At 63.6% G+C, this 12,436-nt stretch overlaps 1 protein-coding gene across 1 annotated transcript; it reads right to left on the bottom strand.

Moving 5' to 3' along the window:
- Positions 1 to 2,059: 2,059 nt before the first annotated feature.
- TMEM161A (transmembrane protein 161A) lies at positions 2,060 to 6,354 on the bottom strand. The gene is made up of 12 exons (XM_040537228.1): positions 6,260 to 6,354; positions 5,743 to 5,846; positions 5,513 to 5,593; positions 5,171 to 5,268; positions 4,863 to 5,019; positions 4,355 to 4,506; positions 4,220 to 4,280; positions 3,911 to 4,054; positions 3,639 to 3,752; positions 3,314 to 3,488; positions 3,142 to 3,238; positions 2,060 to 2,961 (listed from the first exon to the last, which is right to left on the bottom strand). The coding sequence occupies exons 1-12, from the start codon at positions 6,260 to 6,262 to the stop codon at positions 2,705 to 2,707; spliced, it is 1,443 nt and encodes a 480-aa protein (XP_040393162.1). The 5' UTR covers positions 6,263 to 6,354; the 3' UTR covers positions 2,060 to 2,704.
- Between the last annotated feature and the right edge of the window lie 6,082 nt (positions 6,355 to 12,436).

Here is a 12,436-nt window from a genome sequence, read left to right as displayed (position 1 = left end):
CATTTGCCTGGCCCCGCAGGTCTCCTGTGCGTGGGGCTCCCTTGGAAGCGCACGCCTTGGTGCTTGGGGTCACACACGTGTGGCTTCGTGTGGAAGCAGAGGGGTGAGCAGCTCTGGAGCTGTTTTAAAGCCTTTGCTGGCCCCGTCCCCAGCGCCGCGGTGTGGGACGGGGACGGGTGTGCAATGGCAGCAGGTGGCACTGTCGGCTTAGGCATGGCCCGGCGGCTTCCCCGAAGTTGGGGTCCCCTGGCTGCCGCTCAGCCCTGCTCAGCTCTTGGGGCTTTCAGTGCTTTCAGCTGCGTTTCAGGTCTGGTGCGCTCTCGTTGCGAGGGAAAGGTCTCGCAGCGGGGACAGATCCTGCCCCCTGCACTCTCTGCGAGGCGGGGCCGAGCTGATGTCCTGGCTGCATCCCCAGGGAAGCAGAGACCTGGAGGCCCTGAGACTTGCACCGAACCTTGCAGGGAGCCTGCGGCCGAGCTGGAGAACAGCCCTTGTGCCGCGCTGTCCCCATCCACCTTCTCTGGACCAGCTGCTCCTGCTGGCTGAGGTGAGCATCTCCACCAGGCTGGTTTGGGCCACGCGGTGAGCTGTGCGTTCGCAATTTCCTGCTGCCCCAAGCAGGAGCAGCTCTGCAGGACGCAGGCGGTAATGAGGGGATCCCATTTTGCATGGAAGCAGGGTGGGAGGGCAGCGATCACTGCTTTCTTTTCCTCCCTGCTCCGGGGCATGAAGGAAAACCTCCAGGAACGACTGCCATCAAAGCCTTCTCCCTAGCCTTTTGGTTTTCCGGCCGAGTGCTGCTCGGTGGCAGCTGGAGGTAGGTGTGAACACAAGGGAGAGGGGATAACGCGAGGCCAAATGAGGGTCTCAGCAAGGTACCAGCCTGAATCCTGGTGCCAGCAGAGTCTCGGCAGCACGAAACCGCTTGGTCCCAGCTGCCCCCTGCTCTGCTGAGAGCCTGAGCGTGGCCCTTTGTGGAGCAGGGCCCGGCCTGTACCACAACGTTAAATAAAGCGAAGAGACAAAGAGTAAAATAATTCTGGGGAGAGAAAGATGGGGGGCTCCTTCATTTTATTTGATGTGGCCCAATTTCAGTGCCTGTGGATCTGTCTCCTGCTCTTGGCTAGTCTATCAGTCATTGTCCCCGCCTGAGAGGGTCACGTCTGGGCAGATCTCTGGGGAGGAACTGTCTGCATGTCTGACTGCAGCACAACCCCAGGCCCTAGCAACCCTCCTCCTGCTGCCACCGCTTCCCCGAGCTCAGCCCCCGGCTGCTTCCTGCACATGCTTAGGGAAAATTAGATAAATGAGCCATCAAGGCAGTTGGACTGGCTTTTAATGGGACAGTGCAGGCTGGAACAAGTCTCTTTGCCTCCTGGCCCTGGGGGAAATTTCCGTCCTTGCACCTTCCCACCCGCTTCTTGGTGACAACGCTGCTGGAGCAGAATTTCTCCTCACCTTATGGCTTGTCAAGGGTGCTGCTCTGGACTCATTTCCCCAGCTGTTTGCAAAAGGGGAGTTTCCCCCTTTTTTTTTGCAAAAGGGCTGGCTGCAGTTTGGGTCCTGGGGAAGCACCTGGAGGGGGGCTGTTTGAATTAGCCCTGTTAACACCGGGCAAAGGGCGGCCTTCTCATCTTGGCCCTTAGCAAGAGGGAATTAAGACCATTACAAGGCTATCAAATAGGATCAGAGCCCCTTTCCTTTTCTCTGAGCAGTCCAGGCCCGCTAATCCTTTTTCATGCAGCTGGACCAGCACCCACCATGCGGCGGGGAAGAGCTGGGGCTGCCTCGCTGCCCCAGGAGCCTCCAGGAGTTGCACGAGGGGCTGCGTCCCCTCAAATGCTGCTGGGACCGGTGCCTTATCAGCCTGGTTGTGATCCCAACACAGATGGGGAGGACTGGCTGGGAACAGAGAGTCCAGCCACGATGGGGTAAACGGAAGGTCTCGAGTGTTTGTTCAAGTGTTTGGCCTCGTCCCCTCGCTGCGATAACACCCCCAGGAGGGGCTTCAGGGCAGCAAAGTGCAAACAAAGCAGCAGCTTTCGGAGTACCAACCAGACTGGCTTACTTATTTATTTCTACAGCAGCCACCAGCTGAGGCTGCCGGGTCTGAGGATTTCACACAAAGCAGAGGGATGAGCCCGACAGCTCTGACATGGCTGGCCAGAGCAGAGACCCTACAAAAATACACTCGCCCTCAGCCAGGAGAGGCAAACTACGTAGAGCAAAACCCCAAAGTCTGCGCTGGGAAGGGAGGACGTTGCCCCAAGCTGGCCGCGAGGCCTCTGCCATGCAAGGACGATCCTGTTAGCAGCAGAGCAGCCTCTTCCCAGCAGCGACGGCTCGGAGCTGGCAGCAGCAAACGCCGCTGTGGGGCCTCCGTCCCCGTGCAGGCAGCATCCCGCACGGGGCCGGAGGGATGGAGACAGGCACGGTGGTGAAGGGCAGCAGGAAGGGGAGAAGGCGATGCCTGTGCCGGCACCGCCGCACCCAGATGCACAAAACCCGTCGTGCCAAGAGCTGGCTGCAGAAGTGTCCCCAGGTGCACGTCCTCGTGTCCACGCACACCGCGGGCACGTGTAAGCGGGGAGGCCAGCTGAGGCAGCAGCAAGGTGGCAAAGGCAAATGCCCCGCAGGCACGGGACGCGCGTGGGCCAGCAGCCGGGCGCTGACTGTGCCCCCAGACAGGTCCCAGCTCCCCCAGTCAGGATGCTGCCAGGTACTGGTGGAAGTAGAGGCCGAAGAGGCTGGTGACGACCTGGCAGACGGCCACCCACCAGGTGAGGAAGGCGAGGAGTCCGCGGAAGAAGAGAGGGGTGAAGATGCCGCCCAAGACGCCCGTGATCTGCTCCACCGCAGCACGCACGTCCTCCCCGTCCTCGCTGCCGGGACGCGGTGGTGCCGCGGTCGCTGCCGGAGGGACGGGAGAGGGCTCCGGGTACAGCCCCCACGAGTGGTGCCCTGTGTGACAGAGGGGACAGGAGCCTGAGGATCGTCCCCTGCGGTGCAGTCCCATCCCCACGCCACAGATGTGCTGGTGGCCGAGTCCCCGCGCGCTCCTTGCATGCATCGGCGCCAGCTCCACGCCAACCTCGAGCACCTGGGGCTGCCTCGGGTGCTGGTGGCTCGCCGAGGACTCACCCAGCGTTTTGAGGAGCAGCGCGCAGTGCAGGCTGAGGATGACGGGCCCCAGGTACTGCAGGCTGACCACCGACACGTAGCAGTAAATCCTCGTGATCTGCGCACAGAGGGGCGGCGGGGATCAGCGGGGGGCCGCCGGCCGTGCCTGCGCCCCTGCTCCCCGCGCCTGGACCTTGCGCTGGATCTCCACGACGGCGATGCGCCCCGCTTCCTTCCTCATCTGCTCCACCCAGCGCTCGGCCAGGCACAGGTAGGCCTGCAGGTGGTGGCGGGTGACGGCCAGGCGCAGCAGGCAGAGGCCGACGATGGTCCAGAGGCGCGCGGTGTTGTAGGCAGAGTCCGACATGCTGGAACAAGAGGAGGGGGCTGCCAGAAAAGGGTCCTGGGGTCCAGAACCCCCACACACGCCAGGGAGGAGGGGGACTGGTGCGCCTGTGCCTCAGTTTCCCCTGGGAGGAAGGTTGCTGGGGCACAGAGTGACCCCACGTCCCGCTTACATCTGCACCGTCTGCTTGCCCATGGGCGCGTGGAGCAGGAAATCCCTCGAGATGGGCTTGATCCACATCACCACCACGATGACGGGCGCCAGGAAACTCACGTGGAGCAGGACCCTGCGATGGAGCCGGCAGAGACCCTGTCAGAGACGTCCTTACCCGGCCCTCCCCTCACCCTCAGACCCCCTCACCACAGAGCCGGGGTGTCCAGGCCCACCCCCCCCCCAAACCTCCCTCCCCACCCTGTCCCCTCCCAGCCGCGGGTTTCACCCAACTGGGTCAGGGGCTTGTCGGCCGCCATCCGCAGAGCGTCGAGGTGCGTCTGGGCCAGGCGCAGCCCCGGGAAGGTCAGGCAGGCGCCCAGGAAGGAGCACAGGGCCACCAGCCCCAGCTTGAAGGCCAGCTTGCCGAGGGGCAGCCTGCAGAAAGAACAAGGTGGAGAGGGTGGACACGAGTTGGCCCTATCCCCACTGAGCCCTGGGGGACCCTCTGTCCCTTCCTCTCCCATGGGTCGCAGAGGGGGAAAGCACCGTTTCCCAAACCCCTCCAGTAAAACCCCGTTTCCCATCCTGATGCCAACTCACGTCCACTCCCAGCCCCGCTGCTTCAGGACACTCTCCAGGTTGCTGCTGACGCCGGCCAGCCCTGCGGGGAGCGAGCGGCCGTGAGTGGGGTGCTCGGGGCCACCCACCCGCCTCGCCCCGGCCCCCTGCACCCACCAGGCTCGAGGCCGAACTCCAGGTAGTCCTCGCGGATGACCAGGGCCACCATGGCGAGGAGGAGGAAGAAGAAGGCGAAGGTGAGGCAGACGGAGCGCTCACCCCCCTCCTCCGAGCGGAAATAATGGCGCATCACCATGAAGAAAACCTTACTGCAGGCGTGGGGGGACTGTCAAGGAAAGTAGGGGCTACGGGACCCCCCTGAGAGCCAGCAGGAACCCCCCCAGAGCCAGCAGGACCCCCCCTGCTCATTAGCATCTAAGCCATTAGGCCACCACCACCTCAGCAGGGAAGGCTCTCATTAGGCACAGCCTGATGAGCCTAACAGTTTACAAGTCCATGAATTTGGACCTAAATTTCCAAGCCCACAAATCCTTCCGCTTCAACCGGCTTCGAGAGGAGAACAAGACCAAGGAGCCGGGGCCTTCTCCTCCCGCCCAGTGGCAGCACGGACCCGGGGGTGGTGGGGAGCTCGCCCCACCGCTGGGCAGCCCCGGCAGGAGGATACACGGAGAAGACGACCGTCAGCAGGCACCATAGCACCCCGATGTTCGTCTCCTTCTGGGGGTCCGCCAGGCAGAAGTAGCCCTCGGTGAAGACGTACACGGCGGTGGAGTAGACGGCGAAGTCCACAAACCACTGGTACTCCAGGAAATACCGCAGCACTGGGGGGACAGGGGGACACGTCACCGCGCCGTGGGGGTCCCACGGGCACCCAGGCATGGCCAGGGGTTCTGGATCGAGAGTGGTGGGGTGGGTACGTGGGGTGGGTGCTCTGTGGGTGCTCCTGGTGCTGCCACCCCCAAGGGGGGTTACCGAGAGCATCCACGGCGGTGATGGGGCTGGTGTCCAGGTGGAGGTCGATGTCACGGGGCACGGAGAGGGCCTTGTCGTCCAGCACGCCGTTCACCCTCCTGCAGGGGAAACGTGGGCTCAGGACGGGCGGGCAAAGAGCTGGCTCATCCCTTGGGTCCCACGGTGCCCAAAGACCCTCAGGGGGCTGCACGTCCCCAGCTGGGGGCTTCTTGTCCTCATCGCCAGCCCCCAGCCCACCTGCGTCCGAGGCTGCTGTCACTTTTGCAGCTCCCACCAGATCGGGATCTCTCCCGTTATCACCAAACCAGCACATTTATCCCATTAAGTGCCGCCACAGCTGACCTGTCCCGCTTGGCTTTGGGACGCTGCTTGCCCGCCAGGGCCCGGAGCTCCTCTTCCGACGGGTGCTTGTAGCGGTGCAGGCTGGAGGGGAGCGGGCGTAAGATGGGTCGGGTGTCCCCAAAACCCCACGGGGCTGGGGGGCCGGGGAGGGCCGGGTGTCCCCAAAACCCCACAGGGCTGGGGGTCGGGGGGGGGGGGAGGGGGGTCGGGGAGGTGGTCGGGCGCCGTACCTGCCGTTGCAGAGCAGCCAGCGGGCGAAGGAGCAGTGCGGGGCCAGCTTCTGCATGACGCTGGCTGCCAGCAGGCTCACCACCACCTGCACCCCCATCACCGCCTGCGCCGGGGGCATTTAGGGGCTGACCCTGGCACCCTGCCCCCCCCCCCCCCCCCCCCCCGAGCATCCCTGGGCTGGGGGAGCCCCCCCCAGCCTGCAGCACTGGGGCTGGCTGCCCCCCCCCCCCCCCCAGCTCCCTGCCTTGGGACAGCCTGGGCATGCACCCCTGGGCATTAACCCCCCCCCCGGGACAGCCTGGTCACGTAGCCCTGGGTTTTAACCCCCCCGGGACAGCCTGGGCATGCAACCCTGGGTATGCAACCCCCCCCCCCCCGGGACAGTTCAAGGATGCCCCTCTGTGCATGCACCCCCGAGCACTGACCCCCCCCCGGGACAGCCCAGGCATGCACCCCCCGAGCGTGCACCCCCCCGGGACAGCCCCGTCCCCGTTCCCCCCCCCCGGCCGCTCTCACCATGCCGGGGTCAGCGCAAAGGAGGCCGCAGGAAGCCCCCCCCCCGCCCCCGCCGCCTCTCCCCGCTGGCCAATCCGCTGCTGCTCTGCTTATGATTGGCAGCTCGTTAACCAATGAGGAGGCAGAACCGGGCGGGGGCGGGCGCTGCGGCGGCGCCTGGTTCCGCGGGCGCTGCCTCCTGGGAGCTGCGGGCCCCGAGGGGCCGCGGGTTCGAGTCCCGCTGCCGCCAGGCGGGGCCCCAGCCGCGTCTCTTGGGGGGGGGCTGCGGGCAGCATCTGGGGGGGTTCCCGGGTGTATCCGCGCTCCCCTGCACGCCTCTACATCCGCACAGGTGTGTGTTTGCACCTGAGCACCCGAGGCCCTACGGTGCCCGTCCCAGCACTTGGCCCCTGGGTGCTGAGATTTGGGTGCGCAGATTTTGGGGTGCAGCTCCAGCCCCGTGGCCCCCTCGGCCTCCTCTGCCCTGGAGCTGGGCCCTCGCCCTCCCCGGAGCACACCGTGAGCATCTCACCTGCATCCTGCCCAAATCTTCCGTGCAAGAGAAATCGGTGCCTCGAGCTCATTTACGTCCCATCGCTGCCCGCTGCGTGCCATGGGGGGACAGAGGTGGGCAATGGCACCTTGGGGTGGGTGCAGCTCATCCAGAGAAAGGATTTCTGTGCTGCAAGCTGCCCCGTGCAGAGCTCCTGGGACCACAGGAGAGATTCGGGGCCCAAAATGCTTCCAGCACCCGTGCCACGGCGGGGTCCGCATGTGTTTCATCCGCCCACAGGAGCGTTTCATGCTGGGGCAGCCCTGCCTTGCCAGCAGCACCTGCTTCCCCCCACGGGGGGGGGGGTCCCAGGGTGCTGGTGGGTGCCCCTGGTCCAGGCAGGGTGCTGAGGGCCCCGAGGGGTTGCCATGGATATTGGAGCTCCCGGGCGACGGGATGCGCTTCCCGCTAGATGTCGCTTCCGCCCGTGCCCCGAGCATCCCTCGTGGGTTGGGGTACCGGGGAGGGGGCAGCGGCATCCCCCCCAAAAACACCCCCAGGACAGCCTGAGCACGCAGCCCCCGATGTGCCCCCATTGCCTGGAGCCGAGCATCCCCTACGCCGACGGGCAGAACTCATGGGATACGGTGCCAAAAAGCCCCCAGCACCCCGATCCTGGCTGCTGGGTGCCCCCCGCCATGAGCAGAGCCCCTCAGCACCTTTGCTGGCTGGGCACCACCAGGGTCCTGACCCCTCCAAGGTCCCCTGGCCCTCGTAGCGGCCGCGGGGGCTGCGCAAACCCCGGTGTCAGCACCTCCCTGGAACGAATTCGGGGGCCCCGAGAGCCTCGCAGCCCCCACAGCGTCGCCTTTCAGCTCCAGGCAGACACACAAAAAAAAAGGAGGGAAAGGCGAAAGATGGATGCTCGGAGCACCCCAGCCCTGCCAACACAAAAGCCCCTTTGAGGACTGATTTTACACCGCTCCCTCCTCCTGCCGGGATGCCTGAATTAGCATCAGCAATAGGAGCGGCCTCGACGGGCGGTGCTCGGTGCCGCTGGGAAGCCACCAAATTTTCGGTGTCCCCAGCCCCGTGCGCAGCGAGGGGGTGCCGGGCCCAGCAATGTCCCCGTGGGTCCTGGGGGGACGTTTCCTTGCAGATGGGGCTGGGGTTCAGCAGCCACTGTGCCCACCCCGATGGCATTGGGGCATCCAAGCTGCCATCGGTCCCACGGACGGGGACCCCATGGGTGCTGGGGACCCCGTGGGTGCTGGGGACCCTCTTGGGGACTTTCCGCGCTGGGGCAGCTGGAGGGGCCGCCGGCGGCCGTCCCGTTCCCCCTGCCGAAGTTTTTCCATTTCGCACAAAGGCGGCGGGGCTGCGGCGGGCATTGTCCGGGCTGCATTGCATTACCCAGGGCTCCCGGAGAAATCACTTGTATTTCACGCTCCATTGAGCAGCTGCCTGTATATATTTTCTGTGTTGCACTTTTAGCATGACAAAGGGAGAGGGCCTGTGAACTCCTTGCTCTTCAGACCTCTCCGACACGTCCCCCGAGCGGAGCCCCCCTCGGTTAGCATAACAAACTGCCACGCTCCCTCGGACGTGCTCCGGCTCTCCCCCCCTCCCCGGCCCCTCCCGGGGTAATTTAATGTATAGTTCAATATTTGGGCGTCTGGGATGCTGGCGCTGGCGGCAGCGCGCGGGCAGGGGAGCGCGTGCTGGGGCTGCGAAGGCGGGCAGGATTTCGGCGAGGGCGTCCTTCCGCTGCGTCCGCCTGGACCCGTGCTGAATTTGGATGGCCGACAGAAAGTTTAAAGGGTGTTGGGGGCTCCCTTCTGGGGCACGGAGACCCCACGGTCCCGGGAGGACCCAGGAGTGGGTCTGGAGTTTGGGCATCCCAACACGGAGCGAGAAATCGGAGACACGAACCTGAGCTGAGCGTGTGCTCCTGGTTCTGGAGCTGCAGGGGTTGGGTTTGCAGGCTCTGGGGGTAAGGCAGGAGCTTGAAATGGGATTTAGAGGCAGGCAAAAGGGAGCTGTGGAGCTGGAGCGGGTCTTGGGACCGGCGGCACGAGCTGGGGCTGCTCCCACTGCTCAGCGCGGTGCTGGTGGTCTGAGCGCTTGGCACTCCCCGTTTGCACGAGCTGTGTCCCCCCGGCAGGGACCCGATGGTGCCAACTTTATTGTGGCCAGGCTTTGGTGAAGCAGAGCCAGACCCCGCTCCCAGGTTTGGGTTGTGGAAGAGGAGAGGAGGAGCGAGCACAGGAGAGGCGAGAGGTGCCGGTCCCCGCTGCGCCCGGTGCCGTGCCGTGCCCTGCAGTGCGGTGGCTGCTCCTGCCGGGGGTGGCTGGGCACAAAGCGGGGGCTCGTGCAGGGACGGCCGGGCTGCTGCTGCCTCCCGCCAGCCCCACAAGGCCGGGACACCTCCCCTCCAGGGCCAGGACCCCCCCCCCCCCCCCCCCCGGGGGTGGGATTTGGGATGTTCTGCAAGAAAAACTCTGCTCAGACATAAGCAACGTGAGGGAGACCAGGCTGTGACACTGCTGTAGGTTTGGAACACCTTTAATACACTTGGGTTTTGTGTTTTGTTTTTTTCCTTTTCACCTCGTTGAGCTGCAGTGGCTCCATGGCCTGGGACCCTCCTGGGCACGCCTGGCTCCAGCCACGGGGACGGAGCAAGCCCTTACCCTGGGGACAGGACGGGAAGGGCGTCTGCACAGATCCTGACCACACTTCAGACCCAGCCTCGGCTCTTCTCCAACCTTTCTTGGCCATCCGCATCCCACGGTGTCCACTCACGTCACCTGTTGATGGGAGAAACTGGTGTGAGCCCGGGATGGGCACTGCCAAGGTCCTACTACAGCAAGGACATGGGTGCCCAGGAGGTGACTGTGCCACCACCCCCCGACTCGCTGCCTGAACCGTTCCTGGTGTTTTTCGGCAAATTTTAAGCCCCCCCCGGAGTTGTGCCGAAAGCGGGGTCCCTCCTCCAAAATTTCTCACCGAGAGCTGTGCATCGCGACGGGTTGCTTGCAAAGAGGCTGACCCTCACGCTGTCCCCGGGGAGCGCGGTGGCACGTCTTCACCCCTGTCCTCGTCCCCACGAGTCGCCGGTGGGGGTCCCGGCGCCCTGCCCATGGGGTGCAGCTGGCAGAGCCCCCTTCCTGCGGGTGGACATGCGGAGCGTTAGCGTCCCAGTTTCATCCCCCATTTCTTCCCCACCCGTCCCTCCTGCAGCCTCCCCCTTTGTAGGGCCTGAGCCCAAACTCGCTCATTAATTGCCCGGCCGAGGCGTCTTTGTGTTCTCCCTTCACGTTCAGCCGTCGGCGTTGCTTTATGGGGTGCTAAACCTGCGCTGACAAGTGCTGCATGGCATAAATCCCCACAAAGTGCCTGTTCCCGCTGCCTCACCCGGCCCTGATCCCTACCTCCAACAAAATTTGGGGGTTCGGGTCCATCTCCTTCCTTACTGACCCTCTGCAGTCTGCACGGGGTGGGGACTTGGTGCTCCATTCCCCGTGCCCGTCGGCACCGCGCGCACCGGTGCGCTTCGTGGTGCACATGGGTGCACGTGGGTGTTTGCATTGCTGAGCTCGCCCCCTGCTCCAGCAGGAACATTGCATGGGGGAAAAGCTCCTCCACGGTCCTTTTACGCTTGGGTTTTGCCAGAGCCCCGCTGGGCTCTCCCTCGGGGACGCAGCGAAGCCGCCGGGGTGCAGGGAGGCTGCTTGCTGCTGGAGCAGCCCCTACAAACCCAGGCGTTCTGCAAACCGATCGCTTCCCACCACAATCCCACCTCCAGCCCTTTTTCCGGCTCTCTTTGCTGACAATACCACGTCTGTGCCCGATCTCAAAGGAGCCTTGTCCGGGGGCTGCAGATGCTGCGGATCCCCCGGACCGGGGGCGGCCCCATTGCTCCTGCTCGCTTATGGGATCGGGGCTGTTTGGGAGCTTGGGGTTTGAAGCGGAGCTTGCTCTGCCTTCGTGTCACCAAGGGGGTCCCCGGGTGCCTCCCCCCTCTGCTCGCTTGTATTATCCGAGAGCCCTTTATCGTACGAGACTGCTCCGGCTGAGCTTTTGTGCTGGAAAATGGGGCTGGGATGGGGCTCTCAGCAGATCCTAAAGGCACTGGAAACAAGAGGGACTCAATCCCACTGCCCTACACAGTGTGAATTGTTTGGTAAATACGTGTGTGTTTTGGGCAGGAAAACCACTATTTACTTATTGAAGCGCTCAGCTAATTTCTCTTGTCCCTAATAAAGATTTTGGGGAACTTTGGGGCCTCTCCGCTCCCTGAGGGGATGAAAACGCAACCTGCTGTGATCGCCCCAGCTGCTCAAGGTGAGACCTCGCGGAGAGCTGCTGGATCCCACCCGGAGATAAGACACGAGCGAGCAATTTGCTGTCCCAAACCAGGCTTTGTGGCACTGCTCAACGCTGCAGGGACGACAACCCCACGAGATGTGGCTGCGGTGGTTTTGGGGGAAGGCGGCTGTAGTGTGGGAATTGGGGTGCTCAGGGGGCTGGGGATCCCGTCCTGGTCCCTCCTCCCCGGCTGCTCTGCCCTGGGAAAAGCCGGGCTGGGAACAGCTTGAGTGTCCGAGCAGGGAATTCATTTAAATAAATTTCCATAGGGATTAATTTTGCTCCTTCCCAGCAGCGCGGCGGAGGCGAGTGGAGCCCGTTGCTGTGTGCGTGCATGAGAAAAGCCAGGTCTGCTTTGGGGGAGCTGCAGGGGCGGGGGTCTGGGGGGCAAAACTTGCATCCCTGCATCCCCAGCCACCCTTATTGCCCTCCGCCTCTGTGCCCAGGGTGCTGGGACCCCTCTCACTGGGCGACACAGCCCACCCACGGCACCTCCAGCACCCTCCCGGTGCAGGGGACGGCCACCCGGCAGGGGCTTTGGTGGGGGGGGGAACCAAAAAAACACCTCACCAAACGGGCACGAAAGCTTCCAAATGAAAGCCAAAGGATTTTGGATTCAAAGCGCGCGAGGGGTTCAAACAACTGGTGTAAATAAATCAGGGCTGCAGAACGCTTGGAAACGAGCAGAGCGGCAGCTATTTTTAGCTGTCAGATTTGGGAGTTTTTAAGGCTCCTTCAGGGCACGAACTACTGCAAGAATTAGTTACCATTGCAGCAAAATAAAAGCCCGGGAGGAAGATTTTTCATCCTCCTCCCGGAGAGATGGTGACAGGGCCACGGTGCGGGCCACCTCCTGCACCGGGGCATGATCCCTGCCCCAAGAGCAGTGCTCCCCTTTGCTGGGGACAGGTGGGGGGACACGTTTTGCACGGTGGCTTTTGGCAGAAGAAAGGCAAAAGGGTTTAGGGACGGCTCCCTGTTCAATGCTGCTGGCACTGAATTAGGAAACACACAACCGGAGGTGCCCACTGAACACCCACGTGAAGGACGAGGCTGCTTTTGAGCCGCCCGAGGCTCTTTTGCTACGAGACGCAAAGGGAAATTTCGCAGGACGGCGAAGATTTTTGATTGTGAATTGGAAGAGGGAGCGCGGAAGCACACACGGCCATCCAGCATCGCATTGAATTCTGCCTGTCCTTGAGCAGAGAGAAGGAGATGGCGGCTGCTTTCTCTTCCTGCTTCTTTTTAAGCGCAATTTATTCACAGTGAAGCTGTGGTGGAGAATAAAGGTGTTTACGTGGCGGTGAATGGGGCGTGCTGGCACCAAGCGCTCGTGC

The sequence above is a fragment of the Cygnus olor genome, chromosome 26 (genome assembly GCF_009769625.2).
Source record: "Cygnus olor isolate bCygOlo1 chromosome 26, bCygOlo1.pri.v2, whole genome shotgun sequence".
Classification (NCBI taxonomy): Eukaryota; Metazoa; Chordata; class Aves; order Anseriformes; family Anatidae; genus Cygnus; species Cygnus olor.
The sequence above is the reverse complement of the archived record's forward strand: the minus strand, read 5'-3'. Positions and strand labels throughout refer to the sequence as shown.